This window comes from Lepidochelys kempii, chromosome 7 (assembly GCF_965140265.1).
Source record: "Lepidochelys kempii isolate rLepKem1 chromosome 7, rLepKem1.hap2, whole genome shotgun sequence".
In the NCBI taxonomy this organism is placed as follows: Eukaryota; Metazoa; Chordata; order Testudines; family Cheloniidae; genus Lepidochelys; species Lepidochelys kempii.
In genome coordinates, this window is record NC_133262.1 from 126,186,104 (window position 1) to 126,205,835 (window position 19,732).

At 51.0% G+C, this 19,732-nt stretch overlaps 1 protein-coding gene across 2 annotated transcripts in view; it reads left to right on the top strand.

The window, feature by feature from the left end:
* ABCC2 (ATP binding cassette subfamily C member 2) overlaps positions 1 to 19,732 on the top strand; it is a 65,266-nt gene that overhangs the window by 4,286 nt on the left and 41,248 nt on the right. For both annotated transcript variants that reach the window (XM_073354678.1, XM_073354677.1), the window contains exons 4-8: positions 7,605 to 7,739; positions 8,187 to 8,309; positions 17,804 to 17,859; positions 18,310 to 18,541; positions 19,215 to 19,390. In XM_073354678.1, the coding sequence (XP_073210779.1) occupies positions 7,605 to 7,739; positions 8,187 to 8,309; positions 17,804 to 17,859; positions 18,310 to 18,541; positions 19,215 to 19,390 (722 nt within the window). The remainder of the gene's footprint in view (positions 1 to 7,604; positions 7,740 to 8,186; positions 8,310 to 17,803; positions 17,860 to 18,309; positions 18,542 to 19,214; positions 19,391 to 19,732) is intronic.

A 19,732-nucleotide genomic window follows, 5' to 3' on the forward strand; every position in this document is an offset into this window, starting at 1 on the left:
GGGTGAAGGGAGGAAACAGTAAAGAGAGGTTTAGGCTGAATCTCGGGAAAACTCCCTAGCAGTGCGGGGCCATAGCCTAGGGGACAGATGGGTTGTGGGAGCAGCACACTGATTAGATGTGTCTGCTAACAGAGGCTGCAGTGAAGTAGTTAATATAGAAATGTAACTGCACCTTTAGATTCCAGAGCGAACCACTCATTCAGCTGGAGGGCTGGTGAGTGATGGTTCCAGGCTCCCTGCACACTCAGGCAGTGGTCACTGCATTGGTGTAACTGTGCCTCCATGGGTCACAACTGAGAATACCAAATTCAAGACAAACTGCTGAGAAATAGGGCAGACACACCCCAAAACTGGTGGTTATTCTCCCATGAGATATACCAAACCAGCAACAAAAGTAAACTTCTGTTTCACCACACTGGCTAACAAGAAGTCAGAAAAGCAGTTTCCATAGACGTTCCAGTCCTTGTATCACCACCCAAAACACTAGACTTAAAGATGAGTGGTTCTTTAAAACCAATTTTGTCAAATAAAAGGTTCTCCTGATCCCAAAGGACCAGCCACACACCTAGGTCAATATACAACTCAGATCTTACCCAATAATCATGCTGTTGCCAATCCTTTAGTATCTAAAATCTGAAAGTTTATTTATAAAAAGAAAGAAAGAAAGAAAGGTGAGAGTTAAAATTGGTTAAAGGAATCACATGCATACAATAATTGCAAAGTTCTTGGATCAGGCTTGTAGCAGTGATGGAATAACCTGATGACTTAAAGGCATGTCTACACTTGCAAAGGTACAGTGCCGCTCAGAAAGCACCGAAGGAAAACCGCTGTTGTGTGTTCACCCTGACAGCTGCCTGCACAGTAGCGTGTTCACACTTGCGGCGCTATTTGGAGCGGTGCCCTCTGGGCAGCTATCCCACAGAGCACCTCTTTCTCTTTTGCCACTAAGACTTGTGGGAAGGCGGAAGGGGTTGCAGGGCATCCTGGGTCTTGTCCCAATGTCCCATGATGCATTGCTTTGCATCCCAGCAATCCCTTTGCTTCCGTCCGCATTTGGCGCCATCTCTCAACGGTTTGTGTACTGCGCGCCGGGCCCTGCCTCTTTCGGGCTGCAGGAATGGATCCCGAGCTGCTGACCAGTGTGCTGCTCGCTCTGACCAACACATCACGAGTGGCAGTGGGGTTATTCCTTAAACTGCAAAGGCAAGAGGAGTGCGACATTGATCTCGCCACGCATACTAGCTATGACATGAGATTGCTTGTGGCATTCACGGAGGTGCTGACCACAGTCAACGCCGCTTTTGGGCTCAGGAAACAAGCACTGAGTGGTGGGATCACATCGTGATGCACGTCTGGGATGACAAGCAGTGGCTGCAGAACTTTCGGATGAGGAAAGCCACATTCATGGGACTGTGTGATGAGCTCGCCCCAACCCTGCGGCACAAGGACATGAGAATGAGAGCTGCCCTGTCGCTGGAGAAGCATGTGGCGATTGCACTGTGGAAGCTGGCTACTCCAGACTGCTACCGATCAGTCGCTAACCAGTTTGGAGTGGGAAAGTTGACCATTGGAGTCATGTTGATGGAAGTGTGCAGGGCCATTTATCGCATCCTTCTCTGAAAGACCATGACTCTGGGCAACGTGCGTGACATTGTGGATGGCTTTGCACAAATGAGATTCCCTAACTGCGGAGGGGCGATAGATGGCACACATATTCCAATTCTGGCACCAGTCACTTAGCCACTGAGTACATTAATCGGAAGGGGTATTTCTCAATGGTTCTCCAGGTGCTTGTGGATCACCGTGGGCTTTTCACAGACATTAATGCAGGCTGGTCTGGAAAGGTGCATGATGCATGCATCTTTCGGAACGCTGGCCTGTTCAAAAAAAGAAAAGGAGTACTTGTGGCACCTTAGAGACTCACCAATTTATTTGAGCATGAGCTTTCGTGAGCTACAGCTCACTTCATCAGATGCCTGTTCAAGAAACTGCAAGCAGGGACTTTCTTCCCTGACCGCAAGATCACCAGAGGGGAAATCGAAATGCCCATTGTGCTCCTGGGAGACCCCGCCTACTCCTTAATGCCATGGCTCATGAAGCCATACACAAGGCACCTTGACAGCAGCAAGGAGCAGCCTGTCAACAACAGGCTGAGCAAGTGCAGAATGGCTGTTGAGTGTGTATTCAGCCATTTAAAAGCCTGCTGGTGATGCCTGTATGGGAAGCTGGACATGACCGATGACAATATTCCTATGCTCATAGCAGCATGCTGTACGCTCCATAATATTTGTGAAGGGAAGGGTGAAAGCTTCACTCAGGGCTGGATCACAGAGGATCAACGCCTGGAGGCTGAGTTTGAACAGCCAGAGACCAGGGCTATTAGAGGGGCACAGCGCGGGGCCACAAGAACCAGGGATGCTTTGAGGCAGCAATTTGAAGCTGAAAGCCACTAATATTTGTTGCTATGCTTGGGATTGCAGTGCTTGTAATGCTAGGAGGTGATTGGTGCACATGATGCAAGAAGGGGCCTTAACATAATTGTATGTTGCTTTGCAGTGCTTTTTTTGCTTTCACATGATAGAATAAAGATTGCTTTCAAATAAACACACACAATTCTTTTATGGAAAGACAACAACGAGAGGAGAGAGTCAAACGAAAGAAATCATCAGCAGGGAGGGGGATGGGGGAAGGGGGAAGGGAAGGTCTCAAGAGGAGGAGGGGTCCCAGGATGGCCACAGATTTGTGTATGTCCAGGGATCATACCCAACCTTCTCCTTTGGAGTAAGATGTAGCGGGTGCTGTACTTCAGCCGGGCCAAACTACAGAGGGATGGGTGTTGAGTGCAGTGGGTAGTGGGAGTCCGCACTGCTGGACTGTGAGCAGGAGGAGTGGAATGCTGCGGGTAGAGTGGAGCCAGGAGGTTGATAACTGTGTTGGCAGTGTGGGTGGGGGGGGTGCATGGGAAAGAGTTTGGCAACAGCGGCTACAGGGGAGGGCGGGCACAGAGCTGCTCGGTTTGAAGAGCTAGTGTCGCCTGGAACATGTCCGTTTGGCACTCCATAACTGTTAGGAGCTGCTCCATGGCTTCTTTCTGGTGTCCTGCATTCTTGTTTCAGTCCCTTTTCTTGCTGTCCTGCCACTCCTTTGACTCTTTTTTTCTCGGCGGCGGAGTGCATCATAACCTCGCGCAGAAAGTCCTCCTTATTCTTCTTGGACACTTCCTAATACTACACAACCATTCTGCCACCGATAACAAAGAGGGAGGCTGTGCTCCCAAGGTCATCTCTGTGAAGTTCAAATGCAACATTTTACAGAAGCAATATTGTTTGCAACACAGACAACACTGATTCGGTGCTTTAAAACAGCCAATACGCACACACCTGTCACTAATTGACTGACCCCAGGCAAGCACATATGAGCCACAAGACCCCCAAAATGGTGAGTAGCCGCAGGGGCAGGGTAAATCACTGTTCCTGGACCCTGCCGTACACTGGGCACGTGGCACTTGGGGAGAGCCAGCACTGTAGGGTGGGCCTGATAATCATTCCTGTCCCCACACTTTCCACAGGAGGTGATCATTATGGAAGATATCTCGCTGCTGAGGGTAAGCAGGGAATTAAGGGAGGCTCTTCTCCAAGCCTGCAGCTTCCACCCTGGCCCCTGTGCAGTTAGCCTGTGTGCAGCAATGGTCCCCCCATCCATCACGGCACAGTGGCGCGGGGAAGTTACCGTTAATGGGGCAAGAAACAAAGCAGCTCTGCTGAGCAACCTGCGGCAGTGGATTGCCCCATGTATCCATGAGCGTTTCCTGGAGATCTCGGAGGCAGATTCCCGTGAAGTGAGGGAGTGTATCAACAGCCTGGTCCGTCGCTCAGACTAGGCGTGAGGCGGGAGACAAGCCTGCTTCCTGCAACCCGCCTGCCCCCAGCACCTCGCTTCAGCGATTCCCAAAATCAGATCCACTTACCAGGGGCCTCCTTTCCTGTTTGCGCTTCGCCAAGCTCTGACTGCTGTGACTGGCTAGGCTCTTCCGGGGTAGAAATGTGCTCCTGGCTGCCTGCATCTCTGACCTCCGAGTCATCCTCTGCCTCTGGGTCCCCCTCCCCCTCTTCGTCCAGGATTGCCTCCCCTGGCTCAGCCCACTCTCGACTGGCACGCGAGCCAGCGAAGTATCCACAGGATCCTTCCCCGTGGAGGTGTGGTCACCACTGAGTATCTTTGTAGAACCGGCAGCTTATGGGCGCAGCACCGGAGCGGCGGTTTGCCTCCCGCGCCTTGTGGTAGGCGTCCTGCAGCTCCTTCACGTTGACCCTGCACTGCAGCGTGTCCCGGTCACGGCCCCTTTCTGTCATGCATCTAGAAATCTGCCCGTAGGTATCATAATTCCTATGGGTGGAGCGCAGCTGGGACTGCACTGCCGCCTCTCCCCAAATGCCGATGAGGTCCAGCAGCTCGGCATTGCTCCAAGCTGGGGGTCATCTGGGTGGCCACCCGGAAAGATGCGCTGAGACCACTGCGTGCATCACCGAGCAAACAGGGAGGGGACTTTCAAATTTGCAGAGGAATGTATGGGGGGGGCTGACGGTTGGTCACCTGAGGGCAGGGCAGTAGAGTTCAAACCAATGGCCAGAGAGGTGAGAACAGGCATTGTGGGACACCTCCCGGAGGCCAATCACAGCGCTGTAATCACACGGTGTCTACACAGGCATCGCAGCGCTGTACCCCCGTGTAACGAGGCTGGTTCTGGCGGGACCCAACAGGAGAGTGCCAATTCAGGACAAATTGCTTAGAGCAGGGCAGTCACAGCCCAAGGCTGCGGTTTCTCCATCTCTAAGGCAAACCAAACCAGCCAGCCAGAGAGGACTTTGGTCTCATCCCACTGGCTAACCGCAAGTCACACAAGCAATCCCCTTAGACACTCCAGTTTCCCAGTATCACCACCAGTGCCACTCATTATGGGGACAAATGGTTATGAAAACCAATACCCCAGTAAAAGAAAAAAGGTTCTCTCAATCCCAAAGGACCAAGCCCCAGACCCAGGTCAATATACAAATCAGATCTTACCACAAATCACGCTGTTGCCAATCCTTTAGAATCTAAAATCTAAAGGTTTATTCATAAAAGGAAAAAGATAGAGATGAGAGCTAGAATTGGTTAAATGGAATCAATGACACACAGCAATGGCAAAGTTCTTGGTTCAGGCTTGTTGCAATGATGGAATAAGCTGCAGGTTCAAATCAAGTCTCTGGAGAACATCCCCGGCTGGGGTGGGTCATCAGACCTTTGTGTAGAGCTTCCGTTTGTAGCAAAGTCCCTCCAGAGGTCAGAAGCAGGATCGAAGACAAGATGGAGGAGCTGCAGCAGGTTTTTATAGTCTCTTGCCATGTGGTCTCTGCTTTCTTTGTCCCAAAGACAAGCTGCCCATCCCATGGCCTGGAAAACCCTCAGAGTTCTGTCCATAGGCAGGTCCCTGCACACCTTGCTGAGTCCCAAGGTGTGTCTGGTATCGGGGTAGCCGTGTTAGTCTGTATCCACAAAAACAGGAGTCCGGTGGCACCTTAAAGACTAACAGATTTGTTTGAGCATAAGCTTTCATGGGTAAAAACCTCACTTCTTCAGATGCATGGAGTGAAAATTACAGATGCAGACATAAATATACTGGCACATGGAGAGGAGGGAGTTACCTCACGAGTGGAGAACCAGTGCTGACAGGGCCAATTCCATCAGGGTGGATGTAGTCCACTCCTTCTTTCAGTGGGTCAGTTGTACAGCTGATGGTCCTTAATGGTCCGTCAAGCAGGCTAGGCAGAGCTGACACCAACTTGTCTGGGGTGTCATCAAGAAACATAGCACAAGTTTGAAATACAGACCATGTACAGCCAGTACTTAAATACAAAAATGATACCTGCATACAGACAGCATAATCATAACCAGACAACCATCACCTTGTCTTAGACACCTTATTTGACCCCCTTTATACAAAATTTGGTGCCACTCCAGGATCTTGGTTGCAACAATGATTTATACGGACCCAGATTATGTCAGTAACGTCACACCCTGGTGCAGAAAGGTGTACAACTCTCCTCGGGGTGGTTTTTTTAGAGCGCTGCATCTGCACAGTTTCTGTGCACTCGGTGGCTTGCCAGTGTGTGCACCTTGGGGGTTACAGCGCTCACAGCTGCTTTACTGCGCACAAACTTGCCTGTGTAGACGGGGCCATAGTCAAGTCTCTGGTTGCTTCCAAAACATTGGAAGGTCCTTGATCCCTTGATTAGAATGCTCCGATTAGTATAAGTCCATAGGTTTCAGAGTAACAGCCGTGTTAGTCTGTATTCGCAAAAAGAACAGGAGGACTTGTGGCACCTTAGAGACTAACCCATTTATTTGAGCATAAGCTTTCGTGAGCTACAGCTCACTTCATCAGATGCATCCGATGAAATGAGCTGTAGCTCACGAAAGCTTATGCTCAAATAAATGGGTTAGTCTCTAAGGTGCCACAAGTACTCCTTTTCTTTTTATAAACCCATAGTCCAGAGGCTTGAGCAGGAAAGAGGCAAAATGGAGTGTTTCCAGCGCCTTTTATAGCTTCTGCCATGTAGAGAGAAATCCATTGTTTCAAACAAAGCCCTCACAGCTGCTGGTGGAAAATTACAAGTAAAAGATGGAGTTTGGAGTCACATGGGAAAGTCACATGTCCATGCCTGATTTTGCTTAGTCACAGAAGAAGCCATTAACGACACCCCAGACAGAAGGACAGTCCATTCAGTGTAGATGGGTGTCTTCCATTGTGAGTTAAGTGTCCTTTTGATGAGCTGCTTGACTTGACTAAAAACAGCAAGGAGTCTTGTGGCACCTTAAAGACTAACAAATTTATTAGAGCATAAACTTTCGTGGGCTATGACCCACTTCTTCAAACATCTGATGAGGTGAGCTGTAGCCCATGAAAGCTTATGCTCGAATAAATTTGTTAGTCTTTAAGGTGCCACAAGACTCCTCGTTGTTTTTGCCGAAACAGACTAACACGGCTGCCCCTCTGAAACTCGTTAACTTGAATAGTTCCTTCACAATGTGCTAGCTAAACACCTTGTTGGTGTTTCCCAGAAGCAAACACATTAGAAATCCAGGTATAGAGCCAATATTCATAACTTCAGATACAAAAATGATACATTGGTTAGTCTCTAAGGTGCCACAAGTCCTCCTGTTCTTTTTGCGGATGCAGACTAACACGGCTGCTACTCTGAAAAATGATACATGCATGCAAATAGCATAATCATATTCAGTAAATCATAATCTGTGCATAGACATCTTACATGACATGTTTTGTACAAGATTTGTTGCAATTATATAACAGAGATAGCAACAATAATCTACATGGTCATAGTTTAATCAGATAACATCACAATCGGGTACACTTGGATCACATTTTTAAATGGAAGCCAATACTGTACAGCCCGATTCTGCATCTGTGATATCCTGGGACCCATGTATAATCTCCAGGTCATGAGCCTCAAGTTCAGCCCCCTGCCCAGGTTACACTGTCCTGGGTTCCTCTGTCACCAGCCTCCCTGCACCCCCTGCTCTAACCCAGTTTGCTCTCTCCCCAGTTCCTGGTTCTGCTGCTTCATGACACCCAGCGCTTCCACCTGCGCAGGGACTCCGGACCACTCTTCTTCTTCTGGATTCTCTCCCTGCTCTGCGGGGTGTTCCCGCTCCAGACGCTGATCCGGAAGGCACTGCCGGTCAGGAGCAGCGGGGACCGCGGGCAAGGGCCCCTGGGAAATCCCTCACACTCCCAGTTCTCCCAAAGGGGCAGGGTTTGGCCCAGGAAATCCCCTCCCTTGTGGGCTGTTAACTAGCATCAGCTTTTGGGGCACTGCAGCCCCCTGTGAGCAAGCACCCATGGGGAACGTGAGTGGGGGTAAAGCAGAAATAGCTCCTATCTCTCCTACCATAGGGCCTCAGCTCTGCCCACCCCAATGCGTGCCCCTGGGGGTCATGTCCAGAGGTGCCTGGGCTGAAAGTAGACAGCTCCAGGAATTCAGGAGCAGTTGAAATGGGGGATTGAGCGGAAACGCTCAGGCAGCCTTAGCCCAACTCACTTTCCTGGTTGTCCCTGGGTCCAGGCTGGGCTTGTACCTCACTTGCAGGTGCCATCAGTTATCCCTGAGGGCTTTCCTCCCCCACAGGGCCTGGTTCCTGACCTGCCACGGTTCAGCCTCTTCCTCATCTCCTATGGGCTCCAGCTTCTCCTCTTGATCATCTCAGCTTTCTCAGATGTCGCCCCAGAAACAGAGGAAATGGCCAAGAAGGTGAGAGCTCTATGCCCCCATCTGGGCTTTGGGGTGAGCACAGCCTGTAGACCCTGCAAGCGGCTTGGGGAGGGAGAGGCTGCCGCAAGGTGCCTCAGCTTAGAGGGGCTGGTGGCACATGGGCTCCATAGCAAGATCCCATCTCCACGCATCTTTGAGGCCGAGGTCGTGAGACAGTATCTGTGAGGTCTCAGTGTGGGCCAGGTGGGTGTAGAGAGTCCCCACACTTCAGCCCTGCAAGGCTCTCAACTCCTGCCTTTCAGCCTGTGCAGGTCCCAGGACTGGCCAGACCTGCCCCACATGCTCTGTGGGACTTGCAGTGGCCCATCCCCTTTGCCTCAGTGTGAGGCCCCCAGGATTCCACCTTGGAAGGGGGAGACTGAGTCAGCTCTTGCCACAGACACAGCTCTGGTGAACAGCCTCTTCTCTTTCTTTAAAAAAAAACGAGGTGTACTTGTGGCACCTTAGAGACTAACACATTTAGTTGGGCATAAGCTTTCATGTACTAAAACCCACTTCATCAGATGCATGCAGTGGAAAATACAGTAGGAAGATATATATACACAGAGAACATGAAAAAATGGGTGTTGCCATAACAACTGTAACGAGACTAATCAATTAAGGTGGGCTCTTCTCAGCAGGAGAAAAAAAAACTTTTGTAATGATAATCAGGATGGCCCTTTTCAAAGAGTTGACAAGAAGGTGTGAGTAATAGTAGGGGAAAAAATTATCATGGTGAAATAGTTTTTACTTTGTGTAATGACCCATCCACTCCCAGTCTTTATTCAAGCCTAATTTAATGGTGTCCAGTTTGCAAATTAATTCCAATTTTGCAGTTTCTCGTTGGAGTCTGTTTTTGAAGTTTTTTTGTTGGAGAATTGTGACTTCTAGGTCTGAAATTGAGTGACCAGGGAGACTGAAGTGTTCTCAGACTGGTTTTTGAATGTTATAATTCTTGACGTCTGATTTGTGTCCATTTATTCTTTTGTGTAGAGACTGTCTGGTTTGGCCAATGTATATGGCAGAGGGGCATTGCTGGCACATGATGGCATATATCACATTGGTGGATGTGCAGATGAACGAGCCTCTGATAGTGTGGCTGATGTGATTAGGCCCTGTGATGGTGTCCCCTGAATAGATATGTGGGCACAGTTGGCAATGGGCTTTGTTGCAAGGATAGGTTCCTGGGTTAGTGGTTCTGGTGTGTGGTTGGTGGTGAGTATTTGCTTCAGGTTGGGGGGCTGTCTGTAAGCAAGGACTGGCCTGTCTCCCAAGATCTGTGCGAGTGAGGGATCGTCCTTCAGGATAGGTTGTAGATCCTTGATGATGCGCTGGAGAGGTTTTAGCTGGGGGCTGAAGGTGACGGCTAGTGGCATTCTGTTACTTTCTTTGTTGGGCATGTCCTGTAGTAGGTAACTTCTGGGTACTTTTCTGGCTCTGTCAATCTGTTTCTTCACTTCAGCAGGTGGGTATTGTAGTTGTAAGAATGCTTGATAGAGATCTTGTAGGTGTTTGTCTCTGTCTGAGGGGTTGGAGCAAATGCAGTTGTATCGTAGAGATTCGCTGTAGACAATGGATCGTGTGGTGTGGTCTGGGTGAAAGCTGGAGGCATGTAGGTAAGTATAGTGGTCAGTAGGTTTCCAGTATAGGGTGCTGTTTATGTGACCATCGCTTATTAAAGAGTGGGAGTGGATGGGTCATTACACAAAGTAAAAACTTTTTCACCGTGCTAATTTTTTCCCCTACTGTTACTCACACCTTCTTGTCAACTGTTTGAAATGGGCCATCCTGATTATCACTACACACGTTTTTTTTTTCTCCTGCTGATAGTAGCCCACCTTAATTGATTAGTCTCATTACAGTTGGTATGGCAACACCCATTTTTTCATGTTCTCTGTGTATATATATCTTCCTACTGTATTTTCTACTGCATGCATCCGATGAAGTGGGTTTTAGCCCACAAAAGCTTATGCCCAAATAAATTTGTTAGTCTCTAAGGGTATGTCTACACCACGGAATTAGGTCAAATTTATAGAAGTTGAAGCTATTCCACAGTTCCCGCAGTCTCCGCCGCCCAGTGGAATTCTGGGTTAAGCTCCCAGTGCCTGATGGGGCAAAAACATTGTCGTGGGTGGTTCTGGGTACATGTCGTCAATCGCCCCTCCCTCTCTGAAAGCAACAGCAGACAATCGTTTTGCGCCTTTTTTCCGTGCGGATGCCATACTGCTTTCAGCAGACGGTGCAGTAGGACTGCTAACCATTGTCACTGAACCATTGCTTCCGCTGAAACTCTGCTCTCCTGGTGCCATGAATCCACTTTGCAGGTCCTCTATATGACCGTCGTCATCCACTGCTTCCGCTGCAACTCTGCTTTCCTGCTCTTGTCTCACTGTGACGAAGCGGGACTGTTCTTAATGTTTCCTCTGAATAGTGTGGGGAGTGCCTCAGTTTCCCCTATGCAGTTCTTAAGTATCTAGGTGGTGGGGTAAGGGACTATGATCATTGCAAGGCCCTAGAGGGCAGGTGTGTGCAGGGGTCTGGACACAGAGAATGGCCGACACCCTGTTTCCTGGCAACTGATGGCCTGGGCCCTTCCCCCCTGCAAGGTGAGAGCTAAAGGGTTGGAGAACAAAGGAATCAGGTGACCTCCTGGCCCAGGAAAGGGACAAAGCCCAGAGGAGGGGCTGGAGGGAGTTTCAGTTTGGATCTGGCTGGGGACCTGGAGTGAAGTGCAGACGGGGTTGTCTGCTCACTGCCCCCCAAAATGGACCCGGCTGAGGGGTCCTGTTCTCTGCACCTACAAGCTCTGGTTTAGACCATGTTCCTGTCGTCTAATAAACCTTCTGTTTTACTGGCTGGCTGAGAGTCCCGTCTAACTGCGGAGTTGGGGGGCAGGACCCTCTGGCTTCCCCAGGACCCCGCCTGGGTGGACTCGCTGTGGGAAGCGCATGGAGGGACAGAGGAGGCTGAATGCTCCGAGGTCAGACCTAGGAAGGTGGAAGCTGTGTGAGCTGTGTGTCCTGCAGACAGTCTGCTCCCAGAAAGGAGACTTCCCCAGAGTCCTGCCTGGCTTCATGGGGAGCAGTTCCAGAGCATCACCCGGGGACTCCGTGACACTCACCATACCATGGCAAGCGTGCAGCCCGCCCAGCTCAGCTCACCGACACTGCCGCTGTTGTGTCCTGGTGCTGCTGGCAGCAGATCATAGAATCATAGAATATCAGGGTGGGAAGGGACCCCTGAAGGTCATCTAGTCCAACCCCCTGCTCCAAGCAGGACCAATTCCCAGTTAAATCATCCCAGCCAGGGCTTTGTCAAGCCTGACCTTAAAAACCTCTAAGGAAGGAGATTCTACCACCTCCCTAGGTAACGCATTCCAGTGTTTCACCACCCTCTTAGTGAAAAAGTTTTTCCTAATATCCAATCTAAACCTCCCCCACTGCAACTTGAGACCATTACTCCTCGTTCTGTCATCTGCTACCATTGAGAACAGTCTAGAGCCATCCTCTTTGGAACCCCCTTTCAGGTAGTTAAAAGCAGCTATCAAATCCCCCCTCATTCTTCTCTTCTGCAGGCTAAACAATCCCAGCTCCCTCAGCCTCTCCTAATAAGTCATGTGTTCCAGACCCCTAATCATTTTTGTTGCCCTTCGCTGGACTCTCTCCAATTTATCCACATCCTTCTTGTAGTGTGGGGCCCAAAACTGGACACAGTACTCCAGATGAGGCCTCACCAATGTCGAATAGAGGGGAATGATCACGTCCCTCAATCTGCTCGCTATGCCCCTACTTATACATCCCAAAATGCCATTGGCCTTCTTGGCAACAAGGGCACACTGCTGACTCATATCCAGCTTCTCGTCCACTGTCACCCCTAGGTCCTTTTCCGCAGAACTGCTGCCTAGCCATTCGGTCCCTAGTCTGTAGCGGTGCATTGGATTCTTCCATCCTAAGTGCAGGACCCTGCACTTATCCTTATTGAACCTCATCAGATTTCTTTTGGCCCAATCCTCCAATTTGTCTAGGTCCTTCTGTATCCTATCCCTCCCCTCCAGCGTATCTACCACTCCTCCCAGTTTAGTATCATCCGCAAATTTGCTGAGAGTGCAATCCACACCATCCTCCAGATCATTTATGAAGATATTGAACAAAAACGGCCCCAGGACCGACCCTTGGGGCACTCCACTTGATACCGGCAGCCAACTAGACATGGAGCCATTGATCACTACCCGTTGAGCCCGACAATCTAGCCAGCTTTCTACCCACCTTATAGTGCATTCATCCAGCCCATACTTCTTTAACTTGCTGACAAGAATACTGTGGGAGACCGTGTCAAAAGCTTTGCTAAAGTCAAGAAACAATACATCCACTGCTTTCCCTTCATCCACAGAACCAGTAATCTCATCATAAAAGGCAATTAGATTAGTCAGGCATGACCTTCCCTTGGTGAATCCATGCTGGCTGTTCCTGATCACTTTCCTCTCATGCAAGTGCTTCAGGATTGATTCTTTGAGGACCTGCTCCATGATTTTTCCAGGGACTGAGGTGAGGCTGACTGGCCTGTAGTTCCCAGGATCCTCCTTCTTCCCTTTTTTAAAGATTGGCACTACATTAGCCTTTTTCCAGTCATCCGGGACTTCCCCCGTTCGCCACGAGTTTTCAAAGATAATGGCCAATGGCTCTGCAATCACAGCCGCCAATTCCTTCAGCACTCTCGGATGCAACTCGTCCGGCCCCATGGACTTGTGCACGTCCAGCTTTTCTAAATAGTCCCTAACCACCTCTATCTCCACAGAGGGCTGGCCATCTCTTCCCCATTTTGTGATGCCCAGCGCAGCAGTCTGGGAGCTGACCTTGTTAGTGAAAACAGAGGCAAAAAAAGCATTGAGTACATTAGCTTTTTCCACATCCTCTGTCACTAGGTTGCCTCCCTCATTCAGTAAGGGGCCCACACTTTCCTTGGCTTTCTTCTTGTTGCCAACATACCTGAAGAAACCCTTCTTGTTACTCTTGACATCTCTTGCTAGCTGCAGCTCCAGGTGCGATTTGGCCCTCCTGATATCATTCCTACATGCCCGAGCAATATTTTTATACTCTTCCCTGGTCATATGTCCAACCTTCCACTTCTTGTAAGCTTCTTTTTTATGTTTAAGATCCGCTAGGATTTCACCATTAAGCCAAGCTGGTCGCCTGCCATATTTACTATTCTTTCGACTCATCGGGATGGTTTGTCCCTGTAACCTCAACAGGGATTCCTTGAAATACAGCCAGCTCTCCTGGACTCCTTTCCCCTTCAAGTTAGTCCCCCAGGGGATCCTGGCCATCCAACCACCGCTTCCGCTGCAACTCTGCTCTCCTGCTCTTGTCTCGATAACGAATTTCTCCATGCTGGCTGTCATGGTCTCCCTCATCCACTGCAACTCTGCTCTTCTGCTCTCATGAATCCACCTCTCAGGTCCTCTCGTCCTTCTCTATAAATATCTATTCTCGTGGCATCCGTCGTTAGCCACCACTTCCACTGCAACTCTGCTCTCCTGCAGATGCCATACCACCGCAAGCATGGAGCCCTCTGAGATCACCACGGCAGTTATGAGCATTGTAAACACCTTGCGCATTATCCTGCAGTATGTTGAGAACCAGAACCGGCAAAGGCAGGTGAGGAGGTGACGGCAGAGCGGTGATGAGAGTGATGAGGACATGGACACAGACTTCTCTCAAAGCACGGGCCCCGGCAATTTGGACATCCTGGTGGCAATGGGGCAGGCTCATGCCATGGAACGCCGATTCTGGGCCCAGGAAACAAGCACAGACTGGTGGGACTGCATAGTGTTACAGGTCTGGGGTGATTCCCAGTGGCTGCAAAACTTTTGCATGTGTAATGGCACTTTCATGGAACTTCATGACTTGCTTTCCCCTGCCCTGAAGCACAGGAATACCAAGATGAGAGCAGCCCTCACAGTTCACAAGCGAGTGGCGATAGCCCTCTGGAAGCTTGCAACGCCAGACAGCTACCAGTCAGTCAGGAATCAGTTTGGAGTGGGCAAATCTACTGTGGGAGCTTCTGTGATCCAAGTAGCCAACGCAGTCACTGAGCTGCTGCTATCAAGGGTAGTGACTTTGGGAAATGTGCAGGTCATAGTGGATGGTTTTGCTGCAATGGGGTTCCCTAACTGTGGTGGGGCGATAGACAGAACGCATGTCCCTATCTTGGGACCGGACCAGCTTGGCAGCCAGTACATAAATCTAAAGGGGTGCTTGTCAATGGTGCTGCAAGCTCTGGTGGATCACAAGGGATGTTTCACCAACATCAATGTGGGATGGCCAGGAAAGGTGCATGACGCTCGCATCTTCAGGAACTCAAGTCTGTCTGAACAGCTGCAGCAAAGGACTTACTTCCCAGACCACAAAATTACCTTTGGGGATGTTGAAATGCCTGTAGTTACCCTTGGGGATCCAGCCTACCCCTTAATGCCATGGCTCATGAAGCCGTACACAGGCAGCCTGGACAGCAGTCAGGAGCTGTTCAACTACAGGCTGAGCAAGTGCAGAATGGTGGTAGAACGTGCATTTGGACGTTTAAAAGCGCGCTGGCGCAGTTTACTGATTCGGTTAGACCTCAGCGAAACCAATATTCCTATTGTTATTACTGCTTGCTGAGTGCTGCACAATCTCTGTGAGAGTAAGGGGGAGACGTTTATGGCGGGGTGGGAGGTTGAGGCAAATCGCCTAGCTGCTGGTTACGCGCAGCCAGACACCAGGGCAGTTAGAAGAGCACAGCAGGGCGCACTGCGCATCAGAGAAGCTTTGAAAACCAGTTTCATGACTGGCTAGGCTATGATGTGACAGTTCTGTTTGTTTCTCCTTGATGAAAACCCACCCCCTTGGTTCACTCTACTTCCCTGTAAGCCAATCGACCTCCCCACTTCGATCACCGCTTGCAGAGGCAATAAAGTCATTGTTGTTTCAAATTCATGCATTCTTTATTAATTCGTCACACAAATAGGGGGATAACTGCCAAGGTAGCCCGGGAAGGGTGGAGGAGGAGGGAAGGAAAAGGCCACACTGCACTTCAAAACTTATTGAATGCCAGCCTTCTGTTGCTTGGGCAGTCCTCTGGGGTGGAGTGGTTGGGTGCCCAGAGCCTCCCCAGCCTGTGTTCTTGGGTGTCTGGGTGAGGAGGCTATGGAACTTGGGGAGGAGAGCGGACGGTTACACGGGCTGTAGCGGCGGTCTGTGCTCCTGCTGCCTTTCCTGCAGCTCACCCATATGCCGGAGCATATCAGTTTGATCCTCCAGTAGCCTCAGCATTGCATCCTGCCTCCTCTCATCATGCTGCCACCACCTCTCCTCTTGCTCCCGTCATCTCTCCTCTCGCGTGTCCCTCCTGTCCTCACGTCATTTTGTGCTTTCCTGGACTCTGACATTGCTTGCCTCCACGCATTCTGCTGAGCTCTTTCAGTGCGGGAGGACTGCATGAGCTCAGAGAACAGTTCATCGCGAGTGCAGTTTTTTTGCCTTCTTATCTGCGCTAGCCTCTGGGATGGAGATGATAGGGGGAGTGTTGAAACATTTGCAGCTGTGGGAGGAAAAAATGGGAGAGTAGTATTTAAAAAGACACCTTTTAGAGAACAATGGTTAGAACAATGAACCAAGCTGTTAACATTACATAGTACATGTGCTTTCGGTACAAGGTCGCATTTTGCCTCTTATATTGAGGGCGTGCTGGTTTGGTGTGAGAGATCACACACGCAGGGCCAGGCAACAGAATTCGGCTTTCAGGCAGCCATGGTAAGCCACAGTCTTTTGGCTTCTTTAACTTTCCTAACATGTGGGAATAGTTCCAAACAGCAGCACCCCCATTTCCCATACCAAGCACCTGTTGGGTTGACCATTTAAAAGGAGGGGCTGAAGTTTCTGGGTTAACGTGCAGCACAAACCCAACTAACCCGCCCCCCCACACACACACACCCAATTCTCTGGGATGATCGCTTCACTCCTCCCCCCATCGCGTGGCTAACAGCGGGGATGATTTCTTTTTGGCCACAGGCAAACAGCCCAGCAGGAACAGCCACCTCTGATTGTCCCCTTAATAAAATTCCCCTATTTCAACCAGGTGACCATGAATGATATCACTCTCCTGAGGGTAACGCAGAGAGATAAAGAATGGATGTTGCTTGAATGCCAGCAAACACCAGGACCATACACTGCTATACTTTGTTATGCAATGATTCCAGACACGTGTTACTGGCCTGGCGTGGCAAAGTGCCCTACCTTGGAGGATGGAATAAGGCTGCCCTCCCCAGAAACCTTTTGCAAAGGCTTTGGGAGTACCTCCAGGAGAGCTTCATTGAGATGTCCCTGGAGGATTTCTGCTTCATCCCCAGACACGTTAACAGACTTTTCCAGTAGCTGTACTGGCCGTGAATGCATCCTAAGTCTTCAGGGCAAATTAATCATTAAACACGCTTGCTTTTAAACCATGTATTATATTTACAAAGGTACACTCACCAGAGGTGCCTTCTCCCCCTTCAAGGTCCGGGAGCCTGCCTTGCGAGGGTTGGGAGGGTATTGGATCCAGGGTGATAAACAGTCCCTGGCTGTCGGATAGAACGGTTTCATCCTCATCCTCCCCCTCATCTTCCTCGTCCCCTAAATCCTCATCCCTGTTGCGTGAGACTCCACACTTGCAGGAGTCCACAGACAGCGGTGGGGCAATGGTAGGGGCACCCCCTAGAATTGCATGCAGCTCATCATAGAAGCGACATGTTTGGGACTCTGACCCGGAGCGGCCGTTTGCCTCTGGTTTTTTGGTAGGCTTGCCTGAGTTCCTTAATTTCCACGCAGCACTGCTGCGGGTCCCTGTTATAGCCTCTGTCCTTCATGCCCTTGCAGATTTTTTCAAATATTTTGGTATTTCGTCTTTTGGAACGGAGTTCTGATAGCACAGATTCATCTCCCCTACAGCAATCAGATCCAGTGCCTCCCGTTCAGTCCATCCTGGAGCGCTTTTGCGATTTTGGGACTCCATGGTCACCTCTGCTGATGAGCTCTGCATGGTCACCTGTGCCACACTGGCCAAACAGGAAATGAAATTCGAAAGTCCCTGGGGCTTTTCCTCTCTACCTGGCTAGTGCATCTGAGTTGAGAGCGCTGTCCAGAGCGGTCACAATGGAGCACTCTGGGATAGCTCCCAGAGGCCAGCATCATCGAATTGTGTCCACACTACCCCAAATTCGACCCGGCGATGCCAATTTCAGCGCTAATCCCCTCCTCTGGGAGGAGTACAGAAATTGATTTTAAGAGCCCTTTAAGTCGACAAAAATGGCTTTGTTGTGGGGACGGGTGCAGGGTTAAATCGATCTAATGTTGCTAAATTCGACCTAAACTTGTAGTCTAGACCAGGGCCAAGGTGCCACAAGGACTCCTCGGTTTTTTTGCTGATACAGACTAACATGGCTACCACTCTGAAACCTGTCCTCTTTCTTGGTGTCCTAGAACCCAGAGGTCACAGCCTCCTTCCTGAGCTCCATCACCTTTGGCTGGTACACCAGGTAGGCAAAGCAGGGTGGGAGGGAGCCCAGGGCGGGAACAGCAGGGGTTGCAAGCTGGGACTGAGGGACCCCGGCAGAGTGGAGTGAGTTGTGGCGAGGCCAGGACTGGGATGGCAGGGAGGGGCATTGTGTAAGGCTAAGGTCTGCTCACCTTACTCTTGTTCTCTTACTCTGTTGAGTTTCACTGTCTGCCAGGTGCAGGAGGTGCAGGGTGGGAGGAATTGTGGGTGAAATGAGTTGCTCCTGGCTTGCACTGCAGCGAGATTGAGCACCCCAGAGGCAGCTTGGTTGCTTGGGACACGGTGGACTCAGCTGCCTGCACCCGGTGACCCCGAGTGTTGTCTTTGTGTCTGTTCCGGGCTGGGTATGAGGGACAGTCAGCAGAAGAGACCCGTTTCCGTAGTGTGCAGGAGAAGGTTTTGCTGACCAGAGGCTCTCTCTGCCCCACAGGATGGTTCTGAAGGGTTATCGCAAACCCCTGGAGATGGAAGATCTCTGGGACTTGAAAGAAAACGTGAAAACGCAGCAAATCTTCAGCAGGTTTGACAGAAACATGAGGGCCGAGGTGAGGAAGGCCCGTCGGGGGCTGGAGAGACGGCGCTGCAAGAGGAGTTTGCACGAGGCAGCCCCAGACCACAGGAATGGGCTCAGCAAGGCTCAGAGCCAAGACATCCTGGTGCTGGTAACTCTCTCACTGCCCTCTGGGCTGGACTTGGGGCTCTGGCTCCAGGTCACTGTGTCTCTGGCACAGGCCATTGGAGCTTTGGCTTTGCAATGACGTGAGTGAGGAGGGTTGGAGGGAACCCTCAATAGATGCTCCACATGTCTTAAGGTTTTCTCCCCTCACCAGCTCCCCACAGGCCTGTCTGACAACTCCCCTCTCCCTGGGCCATCAGTGCTGCTCCGTGATGAGCTGAGGGTCTAAGCACAGGGCTGTGACGCCCCTTCTCCTCTGGGGTTCTGTGCTGCCCACACATCCCTCCCAGCCCCGGGAACCAGCCGCCTGCAGCTCCCCCACCCCTTCCCGAGCACCCACTGCTTCCACCATCCCATGCTGCCTCCCTGCCATCCGGGACTGGGCCTTGCACCTGTGCGGAGCACCTGTCCCAGGGAAGAGCCCCTGAGTGGGGTGTCTGATCCAGGGAGAAGGGTGCCTTGGCTGGGGGGGGGGGGGCACCTGTCCCGGGGAAGGGCCTCTGGGTGGGTGGGGGCACCTATGCAGGGTGTCTGATCCAGGGGGCCCATGGAGTGTTGGGTGTGGGGGAGGACCCTGTGGGGTGTCTGACCCAGGGTGGGTGTCCGGCAGGATGCCTGTCTGATCCAGTTTCCTTTCTCACATGCTGGCTCCTGTCTAGGAGGAGAAGCAGCCGAAGAGGAAGAAGAAGGAAGATGTGAGTGGCCCCAGTGGGGATTACCCCAAGGCCTGGCTGGCCAAGGTCCTGATCAGAACCTTTGCAGGGAACCTCCTGAAATCGGTGGCTTTCAAGCTGGTGCATGACCTGCTGGTGTTTGCCAGCCCCCAGCTGCTGAAGTGAGTCCCCATCTCTGGGCTGCCTCCACAGAGACCTCTCGCCTGCCCTGCACCCAGCCAGGAGCTAGGGCAGGCCCAGGGGGTTTCTCTGTGGACGGTGCAGGGACATGCCCAGACAAGGGGGCTGCTTCATGGTCCAGGGTTTAGCATCAGTGTCAGGTCCAGACTTTAGCATCAGTGGCTGGTTGTTCTAGATGGAATGAGGGTGGGGGACCCCGGGGGCTGGCGTCTGTGTGCTGGGGGTGGTGGCACCCCCAGGGTTAGTCTCTTTGAGGCAAGGGGTGGCAATACCCTTCTGGGTCTCTGTGGGGTGGAGGGGTGTTGGGGGGGCTGGTGTCTGTG